Here is a 17,410-nt window from a genome sequence, read left to right as displayed (position 1 = left end):
CTGCCAAAGGCAACCCTGCCACCGGCCGACACGCGCAGCAAGCCGCCGCACCGCTCGCGGGCAAATGGGCGCGCTCCCCCGCTGTTCGAGCCCGCGGACTGGGCCGCTCCTGCTGTGCTGTCGAGGGGCCTCGCGCCCGCCATCATTGAAGCCCTGTGTTATCGACTAGCTGCTAGCGGCTTGGGGGACGTCTTGCCACGTCATAAAATGCAAGTATGTGTTGCGCCTGGAGAGCATGGATTTTTTCCCGGCATGCCCCTGTCTTGGTTCCCTTGGCCGCTGGTCACACTCGTGCTGTTGACATGAATCCATGTGAGTCGGCCGTTTGAACTCCGCAGTAAACCCATGCGTAAAGAGCATCTAAAGACGCTGCGTCGTTTCATGCGTCACACTCGTGCTGTTGATACAATAAAGCCGCGCTTGAACCCAGCAACAAACCCGTCCGTGAAGAGCATCGCATCTAAAGACGCCGCGTCGTTTCACTCGCCACACTCGTGCTGTTGATACAATAAAGCCGCGCTTGAACCCAGCAACAAACCCGTCCCTGAAGAGCATCTAAAGACGCCGCGTCGTTTTATCCGTCACACTCGTGCTGTCATCACAACAAACCGCGTTTAAACGCAGCAAGCACACCCCGTCGACGAGGACCACGCTCGACACTCGCGCTCCGATCCCCGGCCAGCGGCCATGCCCGAGCGGACGAGGCAGTCTCTGCGCACGCCACGCACGCAGCCGTCAACCAAAGACTGACGCAAGCCTACCAAGGCAAGTAAAACAGTCTTGTTATCGCAGGACCCTCCTGCTCGACAAAGTATACATCATGACATACACGTGGCCACTCTCGTGCAAAGCGAAAGCGGCTCATGGCCACCCCCCTTTTCAGCACTCTCGTACAAGGGCTCCTGTCCACCCTCCTTTTTGAAGTTCTTCAAACTCTTCACACGCGAGCGCGAAACACTCAACAAGACTCGAACAAATACGCTCAGCAACGGAATGCCCCCCGCGCGCCACTTGTCCATCACCCGCGAAGCATAGCCAGCCCTTTCCCCTGGATACGCTCGCCGGCCACCCCGAAAGAGGTCATCTCGCTGCCCACCTCGCACGGGTCCTTGCCGTACTCAACCATCTCCAACCCCGCCGGCCGATCCAGCAGCAGCGCCTTCATGCCCATCTGCGCCTGGCAACGGTAACTGCCAAACTTGTACTCCACCACGGCCCGGTCCCCGTGCTCGATCAGCGTCTGCGCGCAATCTATCTGGAAGGCAAACCGCTCCTCAAAGTAGGCAGTCAGGGAGCGCTCGTTGACAAACGCCTTGTTGCCGGTGATGATGAGCACGCGGGACTCGCCTTGCTCCGTGCTGTTCCTCGCGTATTTTATCCGGTTGAGGGCCACCTTGACCTGGTAGCCTCGGATGACCATTGGCGTCGCCGGCGTGACGTGGGACAGGAGCTTCTGGGCCGCCTCGGGGGTGAAGAAGACGACTTTGGCGGCCGAGGTGTTGTGGGTGACGTAGTCGGGGTAGTTGATGTACGTGGCGTATATGCGGCCCATGTTGCGGATGGCGGAGAGCAGTTCTGCGTGCGTAATGTCCGACGGCAGGTTGGTGAGCCACAGAGCGCAGTTTTGGTCCGGGGCGAGGGATTCCACGCTCGCGTTGTTCTCGGTGTGCATGCCGTGGTAGCGGGGGGAGAACTTGAGGGACGCTATTTGGGTGCTGTGCAGAGGCAGCGGCGTGAAGTCCCTCCCGGTCTTGTCGGGACGGGTGACGGCGAGCATGGGGACAAATCGCGGAGGCTGGCCGTTTGAGCTCGTGCTTGTGCTCTTGCTGGTGCTTGCGCTGGTGCTTGCGCTGGTGCTTGCGCTGGTGCTTGTGCTCGTGCTTGTGCTCGTGCTTGTGCTGGCGCTCGTGCTGGCGCTCGTGCCTGGGGGAAGTGTTGGTGGTGCAAGCTGCGGAAAGTCTGGCGAGGACGGGCTGCTGCAAAGGGCGCGGGCTCCCGCGAGGGGAGGAGCGAGCGGCCCTGGGTAGAAGTGGACTTTTTGAAGCTGGAGATCGATGGGGCTCTCGTTGAGCAACGCGCTGGGCAAGGGGGTCAGCGGTTGCAGGTGGGTTGGATGCCGAGCAGGAATCGAGCTGGGCCGAGGGATGGGAGCCGGAGCGATGCAAGACAAGAGATCGTTGAGAGATCGTTGCTTGGAGGGCCCGCTTGCGTGGCGCACGTTGAATCTGTCGGCGAGGTTGTAGGCTTGGACCAGGTTATCGTCACGGGTGGAGGTGGAGTTGGCTTGGAGCAGTGAAAAGGCAGGCGTGGCAGGGCCGCAGCCAGGCAGGGAGAGCTGCCCAAAGGAGGAGCAGCCAGAGGCCGTGGCAGCAAGTCGTGCCTCCGGGCCGGGAAACGCGAACCTTGGCTCTCGACCAGATGACGCGCCTGTCGAGGCCGAGGCAGGAATGGAAGCGAAGGACGATGCTCTGTGAGCTGCGTTAGCGGTCAACGACGCCACGCCCGCGTACAACGAATCCCCCCTGAGCAGAGGGCCATGGAGCGCATGTTGAAGCTCAAGTTCCGACGGCGTGTTCACGTTCGTGAGCCAGGTTGTTCCAGCTGATGGGTGTATTGTGGAGCGATTGAGCCTTTCCCTGGCCGTGAGAGTTTCTGCATTTTGAAAAAAGGGCATTAGCAGATTTGTACACGGAAAGGGGAAAAAAACCCCCCCCCCCAGGATGAGCACTAGTCATTGTCATTTCTCACCGTTTGGAGCAGAGCCGTTACAAGTCACGTCGCTTCCGTGGGCGTAACGACTCATTTCAGCATTGGATGGATGGAAACCAGCAATATCTTCAAAGGCGAGATGAAGCGACGAGATGAAGCATGCAAACAAGCGACGATGAGGCGAGAATATCAACTTGGATGTGGCGTGCAAAAAAGGTGAAGAAAAGTTCACCACGGGATTCAAGGGGAGGAAAAAATCGGGGCAAGTCTCAAGGCAAAGTGAATCGAAGGGCTCAGATGCGAACGCAGCCATTGTTGGAGTGCAGATTTATTGTCACGTCGACTCCACGCTCGGGTTTGACGGGCGAAGACCCTCGAGGCAGGTCTGCCCAAGGACTAAGCATGTTTATTTTCTTTCTGGTTCAGGAGCAGTATAGCGCAGCCAGCTTGTGGTTTATTTCAACGTGGAGCTGAATTCACGACGCATCGTGTCGGAAACGATGTGAGCAGGAGAATGCAGCACGGATTTAGCATAAGCAAACGAGGACCGGGGAGATGGGTCATCTATCCCCTTTCGAAATGGCTGATTTGATAGCAAGACGCAAAAGGGCTTTTCGTAAAGACTCAAAAGCATCAAATCAACTGCTTCGGCAGTGAGAAATTCACTGTTCTTGAGCAGAGCCGTGGAGGAGGAGGATGTCCGATGCAGGAATCCAGGACTGACACTCCCCAACCCTGCCGTTTGCCGTTTGCCCACCTCTTCTGCTTCCCGCGCTCAAAAGGAACTGGCCTAGACAGATGCTTGACGTACACTGTCTTGGGAAAATGTCGAGCGTCTGCATGTCAATCACGAGTCAGTGGAAATCTGCAATATATGAAAACAAACACGAACCCAGGTGGCCCAAGAGCTATTCGCAGTGGCCGCGAGTACAGTACCTTGACTCATGACATTCCAGGCTTCCAGGACGTATACAGAAACGCCTACAGGGCGGAACGAAGGAGCATGCGGTCGTACACTAAGAAAGCCGTGGTACCATATAAGGGTCCCAGACGACACCGTTTGGCCATGTCGTCGGCCTCGGAATTTGCAGTTTCTGCTAGTTTGAGACGGGCGTTGCAGGTGGTGTTGAATCCCAAACCACCACTACTCTTTCGCATCGGCAGCTTAAACAAGTCAGTCAAACGAAGGAAAACATTCATTCGAGCTTCTGAAGCAGGTCATACACGAGAGGAATTGTTAGTCTTACGGCCGAGTCCCGTCGGCAAGTGTCCGTGTCCTCTCCTTTAGCTGACACGCATAACAGCGGCCCCTCCCCCCCAGACTCCTGGACGCGTGAGAATAGGTTCCGCTGAGGTTCCTTCAAGTATCCCTGCTAGTCCACAGGGAGAGGCTGCCCCATGTATGTACTCCGTCAAGTCTGGATCCCTCGGTCCCAATGAATGAGGCCTTATTTCACGGCCTTCGCGCCGTCTCAAGACCCGTCGCAATCCATCGGCAGCGGCAGGTCAAACTCTCCGGATGACTCGATAAAAATGTCAGCCAGCCACTTGAACCTGATTTCATCAGTCGGGCCTGTGCTACCGCATTGCGGTGCCACCAAGTCAGCCACGCACCAAAATCTTTTGGGCCCCTCTGTCGTGCGAAAGACGCTGGCGATTTCGGTACGAACGAATGGATGCGGAATTCGGACACGATGCATAGTGGGACCTTGCGCATCGAGAAGCCCAAACGACACCCTTTACTTCGCATCTGCACAGATTGGTTATCCGTCGCAAGGTAATGTGCCTTGACAAGTGGACGTGAAGTGGATGTGCTTGGTTGTCCGGACTCCAGAGGCAGAGGCTGAGCTCTCATTTCCTCCGCAATCAGCCGGGTAGAATATTTGATGTAGGATCGGAGTTCTCGGGGAGACGTCAGGGAGTCGTCAGGGAGTCGTCAGGGAGTCGTTTTCCAGTACTCCGTACCCAAGCTCCAACGACAGCCCGAATCTGAAAATGCCCCATACCAAACCATGCAGATCTCCCCTCCCCTTGGTCCTGATCATGCCCGAACCGGCCGGGCCTCGTGGCACGCTCCGACGACACAAAGGTCGCAAAACTCTCCCGGCCGGGCTTACTAAATAAATGCAGGGAAGCAGTCATCCCCGTCATCCCCGGGCCCCATGTTGACTGTGCCCAACAACTCTCATTGGATTTGCAGCCGAATACTTTGGGCTGACCCTCAGCCGCTTCCTTCCGATGGAACCCAAGGTGGGAAGCCTTTGAGGGGTTGGAACCATCCTGATGCCGTCCTTATTTATTACAGCGGAATCCAAGGCGGGAAAGGCAGCTTCTGCCTTTAGTAAGAGGAAACAAGGCGGAAAGTTGCAACCAGTCTCATGATCCATGACATGCTCCCGAACCAGTAAAGTCGCTTATTCCAAGCTCTTCTCCCCTCTGTGCGGTGGCGCAATCCATCCGGCACCGATTGATGCCTGCCTCGTCTCCTTCAGAGCAGAAACTAAGTCTGCACATTGGGATTTCCTTTGCTCGACATGTACCGGCGCTTTTCGGCCGATTCGCGGGGCAATGACATATATGGCTCTCACGCAGCGTAGTTCCAGCTGCTCTTCGTCTGCACTCGCTTCATGAGAATGAAATTTGCCCATCCTTCCCCCCATTTTCGATCGGATTCATGCACTTGGTGAATGATTTCAAGATTTTTCCCGGGGCTCACACCATGGGGGCTTCCACAGCTGTGGCCAAACAGACGTCGTTCCAAACCGACGGGAAGCAGCAGAAACGGGGGCAACGAAGGCGTTACACCAAGACCAAATTTGGATGCAGGACTTGCAAGTATGTTTTGAGTTTTCCTCGTCGGCATGAAAAGTAGAAACAAGCAAAACACCACAAAGTCTGCTGTTTTGAGCCTTTGGAGGTGGTCTTGGGCCTAGCTGATGCCGAGTGTCCTCAGGATTCGTAAAGTCCGTTGCGATGAAACCTGGCCGTTATGCAACAATTGCAGGAGGACAGGCCGTCAGTGTGATGGCGTTGCCCAGACTGCCGCCAAAAGCAAGAACGACGTCACTTTTATCAAGCCTTTGACGCTTTCCCACTTTGAATCTCTCCAGCCGGCAGAGTCATACGCAGAGGAATTCGAATCCGTGGATCATGTCTGCTCTCGACTGGTGCACTGCATAGCCAAGGAGTTTGGACGTCCCTGCTGGAAACCTATCATATTTCACACTTCCATTGAAGAACCGTCTTTAAGCAGTGCCTCTACGGCGTTCTGTGCTTTGTGCGGCCAATATAGGGGAACCAAGTCAGCAATGGCGTCCCTCGACGCCTCGATGCCCGCAATAAAACCCAAAGTCCGAGACGCCATTTTTGACTATGAAAAACGAATACAGAAGCAAAGGGAACAGACCACAAGCGTGTGTGATCGATCCATGAACGTGGTAGTTATCAGACTTGTAATATGCGTCTTCTTCGAGCTGCTCATGAACAACCTGCAGACGGCCCTGAGCCATTTGCAGCACATTTCAAGCATATTGGCCTGCAATAAATATGCTGGTAAGCAACAAGGCAGGGCTGGAAAGACGATACGATTTGGACATGAGCCAACGAGCTGACTCCTGTGCTTGAAAGTCGACAGAGACCTGGCGCTTGCGCTCACAAGACTCGAGCTGCAAGCAGCGAACCTATTAACCTTTGGCCAGCAATTTTCCACCAGCCGCTCCCTTGGGGACACAAGCCCGGCGCCAAACCGGTCCTTCATAGAGCTAGAATCAGAAGTAACATACCTAGTTGGCACCGTGTTTTCATTCCTCCGAAACAAAGCAGACCAGTACCGTTACGGGAGCCCTGGCTCCATCCTACCGGACATCTTGATCGAGGCCAGCACTCTAGAATCACAGCTGCACCACTTTTCTGGGCGAATTGACCAGATGAAGTCGCTTTCGAGTAGCAGCGCGGCTATATCCCCGATTGAAGAAGCACACTTGCGTATGAGGACGTTGACAGGAGTGATTCTCGTGGCCACTTCGCTCTACGCCGAAGAATCCATCTACGACCGATTCATGCGCGATTTTCTCATCATAGTGGATTGTGCGGCGACCTTGTTGGGGAACATTCCCGTCACCAACGTGGTTGAGGACCCAGATCTAACGCTCGAGCCTGGCATTTTCTACCCCCTTTACCTGACAGCTTGCAAGTGCAGAGCGTCCAATGTCCGACGGCGTGCCATCAGCCTGTTATACGAGGTGTCCAAGTTGGGGGGGGCCCGCGATGCGTACTTATACGCTCAAGTTGGACAGCGGGTGATGCAGCTGGAAGAGGCTTGTTCAGACGAAGAACAGCCGACAGGTGCGGCGGTGCCAGAGTGGTGCCGTATCCACGCAGCTGAGATTCGTCCTCATGCAGAAGCTAGATTTGCAGACGTCGTCTTTCGTTATCGGCCGAATGGAATGGACGGTGAATGGAGCGATTTCTCGGAGGTGATTACTTGGTAGTACGGGGGAAGCACGAGTGACCACAAAACAAACTCGACAGCCATGGGCAATGACGGATACGGCTGAGATGGAGAACAGTGCAACATGAAGAGGCCGACTTCAGAGGCTGGAGTTGAAAATGAAGTCTGGTTTGGATTCAGATCCTTCAGAAAGGGAAACTCTCCGGTGGCGCCAGGGTGGCCGGCCTGACCAACCAAAGCCGATGACGGTTGGTGAAACACGGAAGGAGCGTTCGACGCTACCAACAAGACCGCCTCAAAGACTCCAAAGAAGTGGCCGTGGCCGTGGCCGTGGCCGTAGAGGGCTTCCGGCGGCAGGATGCCACAAGTTCATCCGCCCGAAATCGATATCAACGACTCTGCGATACAGTGAGTCCACGCCGCAAAACTCGGTGCGTCTTGAACCCGACGTCTAGATTCTTCACACAGGGTGCACCGTGGTCACGCCACCACTAATGATGCATTAGGACCCTCTATATTCCATATTCCTTTGCGACGGGATTATCTCACTCACCCAGAATCTGACACCATGGTCAATCAAGGCCATTAGTTAAATCTACCTAGGTAGCTAGGAGTGTTCTCGACCTGTACCAGAGTCGGCTAGCCAAGGCATGAAACTGCGCGTCGAGGTACGACGACTCGGAACTTGGCGGAGGCTTTGCAGCAAAAGCAGGCCGTCGACAACAGGCTCAGGCACCAAGAAATACGAAGCTGCCTTATTCCGTACGTCTCACCAGATTGCCAATATGCATGGATATTGCAGTTATAGTAAGCATGGCTGCAGGCGGTGCACGCGGCTCCCCGGTGGGTGCCGCTACTTTGCCAATACGTATCAGTTCTATAGGCAGTGGAATCGTTACATGTGTACTACAGGTTTTGCTGATGTTGAATGGCAAAACTTTCCGATGAAGAGCGTATATTGAAAGTTATGCAGATGGTATGGAAGTGTTAGGTGCAGGTCAATTTGGTATGCCAAGATAATATGATTACTAGCGTTGTTGTGCTGGTAAATCTTACAGCAGTTACTAACCAACCCTCGAGCCCCTATGAGGATTACAGCCAAGTTACTCCTGAGCTCCGGGAGCTTCTAAAGGATTACGACCATATTACCCCTTTGAGCTCAGGGTTAAGTTGGTCGTAAGCCTTTAAAGCTCCTGAAAAGGGCTAGAGGGTCGGTTAGTAACAGCTGGAAGATTCACTAGCATAACAACGCAGTAGCTGGTAGAAAACTGCAGATATAGGACTAATGTACAATTCCTCCGCAGCTTGATCATACAGGAAGCACCCCGAAGCCCTACATCGTTGAGCATCTTCGCAGCATCGGAGAACTTGACACGTTCCTCCATCTACCATCGAGGGCCTGACACAACCCTGAAATACCAGCAGCAACCCTAGCCCCGTCAATACTTGACAATGGGATAATCCCACATTGGGGCGATAGCGCGAACCATGCTAAATAGCAGATGGTAAGATGGCCGTCTCGAGTGCCTATAGTTAGTGACATGCCTAGCTTGTAAAGAGATCGACGGGATGCAGGAGAACGCTTTTTTAGCTGGGACATTCCGAGCTTGCGACAGTATCCATCAATCTATTCTTCCAAGTTATTTCAAGCCGGTCATGTTGCTCAAGGTCCTCTGACGAATGACACATAACAGCCTGACCCCCGGCAGAATTTCGCACCTCCTCGCCAGCACGAGCCCTGCGCAAGCAGGTCATCGCCTATTCTTGCATTGCGCCCTGTACGACCCGAGATCGGAAAGGACCAAGCAAGAAGAGACGACTCCTGCTGCGAAGGGCTCGCGCTGAGAAAGAAATGAGAACTCCGACCAGTGTTCCGGTAGTTAATGTGCATTCGTCAGCGGACCTCATGCAGCATGGCCAGCTGCGGTGCAAAGCGAAGGGGCGAAGGGGCGAACGCAGAAACAATTGAGTCGAGGTGAGTATGTTTAGAGTCTGGTGAGCAGGAAGACACAAGAATGAGGACGGCAGCAGGCCGAGTTTATATATGTGTTGAAGGCTGACGAGGATTACGTGTCGAAAGGTCGAGCTAACCATGCACATGCCTGGCATGAACGGCGCCCTGGAACAGCGCCCGCCCTTGGACAGTGGGGCCGTGCAGCAGCGATTTCTGCCAGATGTCAACTTGCCTTTCTAATCTATCGTCTTCGTCGTCGTCGTCGTCGTCATCATCATCATCGTCGTCGTCGTCGTCATCGTCATCGTCACCACTGTTTCTCCTACCGCTCGTGTCTTGTTGATTAGTTGTACTACCCAGAATCCCTGCTACACTCCTCGGCCAAATGTTTCTCTCACCAGATTACTGGTCAAAGTTATCTACACGTATGTACGTAATCAGGAACGTCGGTCGAGTCGCCACGTATGGCATCTTGAATGTTGAATGTTGAATGTTTGTTTGCGCCGCTGCAAAAGTGGAACGTGTTGCCGCTACTGCTTGGCTGGCCTTGGCTGGCCCTAATCCTTGCATGCAGGTTCTAATCCTTTTGCAAAGTTCTAATCCATCCCCATTGCCGGGGTCGCTTCTCTCTCTGCCCCCTTTCCCCGAATGCATCCCCGTTATCCAGTTCGCCTTCAGAATAAACACTAGACACTAAACCTTGAAATAGAGGGCAGAGGGCCATGCCCCAAAAAGTCCCCCATATTGCAGCATACTTCATAGTCGTCCTCTGCCGCCGCCCTTGTGGCTTGCGGATTTGTAATCTTGATGGCACGCTCCATCATCTGCAGCGAAACCGCTGCTTGGCCCTCGATGCTACACCAGCAGCTGGCCAGGCGGTTCGCATTGAAAATCTCGCGTCCATTGAGCTCCCACAAACTCAGGCGAAAAAAATCCTTGTCGTCTGCAAACTTCCAATTTTCCTCTCCGAAAGCAGCAGTGCCGTGCGCTGGCCAACCCTCGACTACTGGCTCTGACTCGGACTGGCGCCCGATGAATCGCCTCCACAACTGCTCTCTCGCCCCCCTGCCAAGAGCTGGGAACATCAGATGCACATTGACCCTGCTTTTGAGCGGAAAGTCCATTGGCTTTTCGAGTTTCGTTGTCATGAAGATGATTCCCCCAAAGTACTCTAGCTCCTTGAGGAAAATGGTCGCTAGCTCGTTGCCAACTGTTCCCTCTGTGCCTCCAGACGTCATAAAATGGTCTGCGTCTTCGAGTAGAATCACCGCATTCCACCATGTTGCCCATTCAAAGATGTTCTTCACACGTGTCGCCAGAACGTTGACGTCGGTTCCAAAGTCTTCGGCTTGGAGGTGATAGATTGGACGGCGGGCGCGGTGAGTCACAGCTTCTACCAGGAGCGTTTTGCCTGTTCCGGGCGAGCCAGACAGGAGCACCACGAGGCCCTGGCCTTTGCCAGCGATGAAATCGTCCGCCAAGGGAGGGGACGCCGTGCTGCTGCGAATTCCTAATGACGACGCTAAGCTACAGCGGGGCCGGATCCATTTGTGGTTTTGGACCAGGGAGAGGACACGGTATTTTTCCTCGGCGTCGTAGACGAGGTCATCATAGGCGGCGGTGTTCCATTCAATTGGTTGAATGTCTTCGACTTGAAAGAACACTGCACATCCAGTTAGTTGACCGGCATATTCCCCCAAGGGCTCGGCTCGGGCAGGAGAGAGGGAGGAGGGGCCATCCGCAGGCGCAACCTACTCCAAAGTTTTCTCTCGAGGGAATAACCCTCAACAAAGCCCGTCACATATACTAAATCCGATCCCATAGCTAACATGGCAACCTTGTTCTCCAGAGCCTGGGCTTCCGTTACGTGACGCATCATGGTGTCATGCGCCTCCTGCTTGTAAGGAATAGCGCCATCAACGTGGCCAAACCCACCCAACGAGAGCCCAGCGTGGTCGGCTGTATCCGTCGTTTCCAATTGTTGAGCCGCTCTCCTGGTGAGCGGACCCTGATCAGCGTCGGCGTTTTCAACGTAACTTCTTGCCCTCGGATTCAGATCATCTCTCGGCCCCTTGTTACAGTTGTGTCTCATATATCCCAACACGTCGACGATAATGGGCCCACTGACACGGAACTTGAGAGGGACACCTTTACCACCTGGAGACACCCCTGGAGACACAAGCGCAATGCCATCATAGCAGCGACACTCGACACCCTGTAGATTCAACATTTTCTTGCCGCGAGCTACTAGACGACTAAATACAGCGTCTTTCTGCGGGTGAAGCTGGAGTGGGAAGAAGAGCATTTCCGTGATTGGCATGTTACCCTTGAACTCGGCCATCCTTAGCGTAGCAGACACCCAGACAAACCCGGTGCCGCTGAAAGTCAAATACTCAATCTCGGCAACGAGATAACAAACGCCATTGGTAGGCTGGTATTCAACTGAACGTATTTTGCAGACCAGTTCCGACGTTTCCTCATGGGTGTAAACTTGGCAGCCTCGAGGGAAAAGCGTCCACGCAGTGTGGAAATCCACAAAACCGGTGGCGTGGATGAACTTGTACCTGTAGCTAAGCGTGGAGAACATGTCGTTCATGACGTTGAGCAGCAATTGTAGGTAGGGCATAAGACGGGTTCGTTCCTGCTCCATTGTGCGCAGATTGGCTATTTCGTCGCGGCAAAACCAAAGGTCCGTAAAGGGTTCAAAGAATTCGAGCCTGTGCTCTGCATCAAGGTGACGGCCCATCTTCTCCCTGAGAATTCGCTTGAGAGCGTCCACGAGGGCCGGATTTTGCACTTGGACAGCGAAGTACTTTGGCGTTGTGCTGCCGTAAGCAGCCAGTTTGTCTTCGACCCTGGCTTTGAACACTTTGATGGCCACGCCATCGTGTTCTCTAGCCGCAAAACTGGACAGCTCTTTCGGTGGTTCACTAACCCACCCAGTGGATTCTTTCTCGCATCCGTGTACTTCGTAGAAGGCCCTGATCTTTGGAATGAGACCAAAGGAGGCGTCTCCCATCGGTGGTGCTCTGATATTGTCGTAGTGTGCATCCATTTCCAACAGCCCAGGGCGGAGGAGGACGAGAGGAGTTTTCCGCTGTGCACAGTCCCCTGTTGCAGTCAATATAAGAAATGTCCAAATATGAATAGACCACTGATGGATGCCGCTTGCGTCGGATAAAAGATGGCAAAAAGGCGCAAAGCGACAAGCACCCTTCTCTTCTCTTTGAGGATGCAAGATGACAGACAATTGAAACAAGTCACAGCCTCACAAATTCCTTTTCAAAAGGGCTTTACCTGCTGGCTGACTTTGCTACAGCCCTTAACTTACGGCAGGCACGTTCGCCAGTCTCCTTCCCCGACTGAGTTGTTTCCTTCCAGGGAAGGAGTTTGAATCCCGAGCAGCACGACATGCTCTTTCGATCCACCCGCCCTTTACTTCAGGATGCCTTGCACAAGCACCCAATGAAGGGAGGAGATGTGATGCAGAAGGGTACCTGCAATCTAGCTCCAACGCCACCCTCGCCGTAATTGACAGGTTCGGGCAATGAAGGCAGCTAGAAACACCAGACCGTTGGGAAGGTCTTGAGCATTAAGAGCGAGATGCCGCCTCATGCAGATAGTGCATGCCGTTCTCATGCCAGTCGTGCAAGTTGTTCTGCCCAATGCAGCAACCCAATATAATCGGCGTGTTCAGATTGATGCATACCAAGAGGTAGGTACCTGGTTTCTGGCATGGCAGGCTTGCAATTAAACCACATAGCATCGATAGAATTCCCCATCTGCCTAAGAAATGGTATAATGAAAGACTTGCAGCTTTCCTCAAGACACTCTCATGTCTACCTAGACTTTGACCATTGCTGGCATTCCGAGACTCACTTCATACCGCCTGCCTTGCAGGCCGAACTGTATCTTTCGGCATCACAGCAATGGGCTAACCTCTCCGCATACGTGCCGGCTCCAAGCAGCCTCCGGATTTCCGTCTTGAACCTTGGCCTCGACGTAGGCGCGAATAGGCTGCAGCTTCGACATGGCCTGGGGGAAGTTTCTGCGATGCCTTGCATGCACGCTCTTGCCCTCTGCAATCGACAAAACGTCAGCTTGAAAGACTCGAGGCCAGGAACGAGGGAATCATTCTCATACACCTGGAAGAGCGACTCTTCCGTCCTCTCGAGTTCTTGATGCTCTGCTTTCAATATCATGTCCAGAGCTTGGAGACGCAGGCTCTGTCCTGCCAGCCATGCTGCCTAGGCATTTAAAACTCCAACTCGGCTCCGTTGCTTTTTTTCTTTTGGTCCACTCCGCGCGGCAAAATCTTGATCTTCCATGGCCACTAATAGCTCTGAAAAGTGGCCGCAAGATTCGGTGATAACACGTCGACGTCGAGACGCGGATACATCTTGGATGGACGCGAGCCTATTCGCACCAGCGCATCGGCTGTGTTTTTCATAGCTTCAACCACAAAGGAAACGTCTGGTGTCATGATGCCGCGGCCGATGCGTCGATGAGCAAAGATGTCAGCAGCCCAGCTTCATTTCCAAGAAGCACATGGACGTGAAAGAATGCGTCTTCCAAGGGGCTGCCCAGACGAAGCAATTGATTGTAGCTGTGGGAGCATCGAATTCCAGTCTGCTCTTTAGCGCTTGCTTCCTCTACCGCACACCAAATTCCATGTACAGAACAAAGCATAGCTAAGAAGTAGCCTCGATCCCAGATAGCCGCCCACCGCCTGGAAAGGTTCGCCAGCTGGGATGGAATCCCTCTGAGTGGCTGCCCATTTTTCGATCCGCCCAAGGTTTAGCGGCATATGACGAAGGCTAAGATGGCGCAGGCGCGTAGGATATCGGCTGTTAAGTATAGAAATACGATGCGGTCTTTTGTAAGTTGCAGGAGATGATATTGGTTTCGGCAAACCAACGTTGCACGGTGCGAAACATCCGTGTGCAAAAAGGATTGGCGGGGTGTTGGCAGTGGGTCGTCAGAGAGAAACCAGCTCCAGATGGTATCTGGTATTAAAAATTTGAAGTGTGGTGCATATAACCCCCAGCCATATTTACAACGAAATGCACGCACGAGTATCAAAGCAAACATGCGGGCTAATACATCTTAGGGCTCTGGCCGTGCCTCGAGCTTGCAAGTGCGCGATTGCATGCGTCACACCAGACTCTTCAGTGCAATCAGGGCAGTTGTGAGTCCGCGATGGAGGGCTACTCTGACGGTGGACGATGTGATAGGAGGGAGGCTTGATTGAGCTGAGCTACCTACATACCATACCATATGTGATGGTGAAGTCTATATAGCGAGTCTCATCAAGTCAACTGACAGCCACTCTACCTCTGCTTTCCATCTATTCGTAACAACCACCTACTGGCGCCTGCCTCTGCCTCTCGAGGTTACGCTGCCGTCCGCGGCTCGTTGTGATGCCTTGCGTAAAGGAGACGCAATGTTCTCTTTGCGGGATGCTCTCGAGCGTTGCACTGCCGTACGCAGGCTTCGCCTGGACTCATTGACCAGATACTTGCCGCCTCCTTTCGCACGTTTGCTCGGTCTGCCTTGCCGAACTGGCTGTTTCGGAGACACAGCTTTTGTGGGAGCCTCCTTGACTCTGGACGCTCTAACTGTAGGTGGTTCGCGCTTGGTCGCTCTTCCTCGACCGCCGTTACCTTGTCGTCGTGGTCGTTGGCTTTGTCTGACTCTATGATTGGCAATGGATAGTGTCTCCTTTCCATCAATGACACAGTTATGAATGTACTCGTACGTATCGCGCCGAAGATTTTGTTTTAGAGGTATCACGATTTCCAGACGAGAGTCTGGAACCATGTCCCACGTTGTGACACCGAAAGAAATTGGCTTGCCACGTTTCGCTGGCTGCTGATTCAAATCGCGGCAGTCCAAGTCTTTACTTTCCGGCCGAGTTTCTCTTCTATTTCTTGTCATTCTGGAAGAAAGATGACTCTTGGATGGATTCCAGCCGGTTAAAAACGCCGTTGCTTCTTCTTGAAGCGCTCGGTAGGAGCGTTTAGTGCGTCTAGTACCGGCTGGCGTTGAAGTACTTTGCGGGTTATCGGGAGGTATTTTCAGAGGTACTGCGCAGTTCAGGTTCGCGCTCTCGGCCTGTTGCTCTATATACTTGCCAGTAACACGTCTGCTGTTGTTGGTAGAGACGTCATTCGCGCCCACAATCTGATCTCCCTTCCTCCCCATCCCCAGCAAGGCCGACTCTTGCTGTGCTGGCAGCTCTTGCTTCTTGTCTTCATTCATTTCCGAATGGTCAGGATTTTCGCTTGGACCCTTTGGGCTATGATTTTTCAACTTCTCAGTGTCGTCTGCCGCAAAGACGGAAGTATCTGCTAAAGTTGCCGCTTTTGTTGCATTTAGCCTGGTGAACACACTCTGCAGAACGCTCTCAGCTCCATCCATGAAAAATTCGGCTGCCGAAGTTTAGCTCTGTTGCTCCCACTTCTCTTTCCCGCTTCCCGCTCTCCGGCTTCGTCAGTGTTCATCATGGTTACAATTACGGGTGGCATCATCAACTTACATTTTAAAACAGCGATAGACCTACATCAAAGATGCCCAAACTCTCTGCGCGCTACTGCATTATTTGTGAGACTGGGATGGTGGCTTTTGTTGCAGCTTGGGCTTTCGCATACAGAGCATTGCCACCTGTGCCAGTTGGCCGGCCTAATTGGCAGTTGTCAACAGCTGTGCTGTGCAGCTTCTAAACAGGTACCTAAGGTGCAGGTAGGAGGTAGGTTAGGTAGGTATGTAGATATTTAATTGATAGTAGAACGAAGAAACCCCTCATTAGAACGCAATATTCCATTTCATTTGCAAGACAGCATCGAATCTTTGACATTCTTTACGTTATCAATACATCGGCCCCGTAACAGCAAAGCATATTTCCATCTGCATCTCCGACGATGTGACGCATATAACCATACTAATAGTTTGTTTCCTTTTCCAAGATCCGGCAAAAAAATACGGCTTTCAAGCCACGTTCATATCACTCTCTTTTGAACAACTAGCCTTACTGTTTGATAGTTAGCTGGCGCGCTCTATTCTCTATTCCGACGTACGGATCGTCACAGAACACTGAGTACGTCTACAGCCTGCAGGCAATACGTAGCTCTATGCCAGCCTCCAGTGTCAAGGACAGAGCAGTACAACGAAGAAACAGCCCAATGTCAATACCGGTTCAAGCATCGCGCCTTCAAGGACTGGACGATGGGTAGGTATAAGGCGAAATGCGCAAGCCATCGGAAACGGTCATAAACCCGTCAATGTTTCAACGAGCCGCAGACAACTTCGAATGGGCGGTTCAAAAAATATTTGGGAAAATTTCCCAAGAGTACAAGAGAAAACGTCTTCAACTGGGGCTTTCTGAACATCACTGAACTAAAAAGCAAGGGTATGAAAAGCTGCACGGTATGTTTGTGGTGACAGCTCCTCTGACCTGCCTTCCGCGGCACGGTTACTTAATGGAAGACAGGCTTTGTTATTTGGTGCATTTCCTAAGATTACCTAAGAAATCTCACCTGAAGTCAGTAATTAACGTGAAACGTGGCAGCTGTTTGAAGAATAAATTCAGCCATTTTCGCCGTCTATTGCGTGTATCAAGCACCGAGGACATCTGGCTCAAAAGAAAAGGAAAAATGCCACAAAATGAAACAAAACTTGATCAAAGCCTCGGTCAAGTATGATTTTCGAAGAGGATTGAGCAGATCCTCCCAGTGCAACGACTTGCTCTAGCCGCGGCTGGAGAAGTTTCCTCCAATACCAAGTTCAATTTCCGCATCCGCGAGATTTCCTTCCACAGGCATGCAAAGTTGGAAGCCGTTTCATTAACTTCTCAACAGAAAAACTGAAGAAGGCAGTCCGTTGCTTTGCCCCTCTATCATGTAGGAAATTTGTCTGGGAGAAAACGTGCCTGCTGGCAAGGCAAGCAGCCCAGCTTCCCCAACAGCCTTGTGGCCCTTATTCGACCCAGCTCAGTTATGTGCGTCGTCAATCATTTCGAGGAAAGTACGCCACTATTCCATATACAGATTGTTCTCTAAATGACCGGGCGACGGCAATTTCATTTCTAGCTCCAGCCCTTGATCGATGCTTACCTCTAACCAGGCAATCTATCTCTACACCGATGCATGCCACTCTGGTGCGGTAAGTAATCGATTACCGATGGCAAACATCCTGTTTGTATGCGGCGACTGGACCTAATGTGAGAATTTTGCGGGTTACCACTGCCCATCAGAGGAACAGCAAGTGCCAACTACGGGAACGTGAGAGGCAACCAAAAT

General features: G+C 52.8%; 5 protein-coding genes across 5 annotated transcripts; 1 reads left to right on the top strand and 4 right to left on the bottom strand.

Moving 5' to 3' along the window:
* Positions 1-1,018: 1,018 nt before the first annotated feature.
* Positions 1,019-2,803, bottom strand: UV8b_00086 (uncharacterized protein; the record flags this gene model as incomplete). Its single annotated transcript, XM_043137584.1, has 2 exons — positions 1,019-2,652; positions 2,749-2,803. The coding sequence occupies 2 exons, from the start codon at positions 2,801-2,803 to the stop codon at positions 1,019-1,021; spliced, it is 1,689 nt and encodes a 562-aa protein (XP_042993518.1).
* A 2,625-nt stretch (positions 2,804-5,428) lies between these two features.
* Positions 5,429-7,723, top strand: UV8b_00085 (uncharacterized protein; the record flags this gene model as incomplete). The annotated part of the gene is made up of 5 exons (XM_043137583.1): positions 5,429-5,544; positions 5,663-6,261; positions 6,337-7,053; positions 7,461-7,590; positions 7,666-7,723. 5 exons carry the CDS (start codon positions 5,429-5,431, stop codon positions 7,721-7,723), a joined length of 1,620 nt encoding a protein of 539 aa, XP_042993517.1.
* Positions 7,724-8,492: 769 nt separating this feature from the next.
* On the bottom strand, positions 8,493-9,050 carry UV8b_00084 (uncharacterized protein; the record flags this gene model as incomplete). Its single annotated transcript, XM_043137582.1, has 2 exons — positions 8,493-8,786; positions 8,838-9,050. The coding sequence occupies 2 exons, from the start codon at positions 9,048-9,050 to the stop codon at positions 8,493-8,495; spliced, it is 507 nt and encodes a 168-aa protein (XP_042993516.1).
* Positions 9,051-9,799: 749 nt separating this feature from the next.
* Positions 9,800-12,132, bottom strand: UV8b_00083 (uncharacterized protein; the record flags this gene model as incomplete). The annotated part of the gene is made up of 2 exons (XM_043137581.1): positions 9,800-10,776; positions 10,869-12,132. 2 exons carry the CDS (start codon positions 12,130-12,132, stop codon positions 9,800-9,802), a joined length of 2,241 nt encoding a protein of 746 aa, XP_042993515.1.
* Positions 12,133-14,477: 2,345 nt separating this feature from the next.
* On the bottom strand, positions 14,478-15,533 carry UV8b_00082 (uncharacterized protein; the record flags this gene model as incomplete). Its single annotated transcript, XM_043137580.1, has 1 exon — positions 14,478-15,533. One exon carries the CDS (start codon positions 15,531-15,533, stop codon positions 14,478-14,480), a length of 1,056 nt encoding a protein of 351 aa, XP_042993514.1.
* Positions 15,534-17,410: the final 1,877 nt, after the last annotated feature.

The sequence above is a fragment of the Ustilaginoidea virens genome, chromosome 1, assembly GCF_000687475.1.
Source record: "Ustilaginoidea virens chromosome 1, complete sequence".
Taxonomy (NCBI): domain Eukaryota; kingdom Fungi; phylum Ascomycota; class Sordariomycetes; order Hypocreales; family Clavicipitaceae; genus Ustilaginoidea; species Ustilaginoidea virens.
This window is presented reverse-complemented; position numbering and strand designations above follow the sequence as displayed.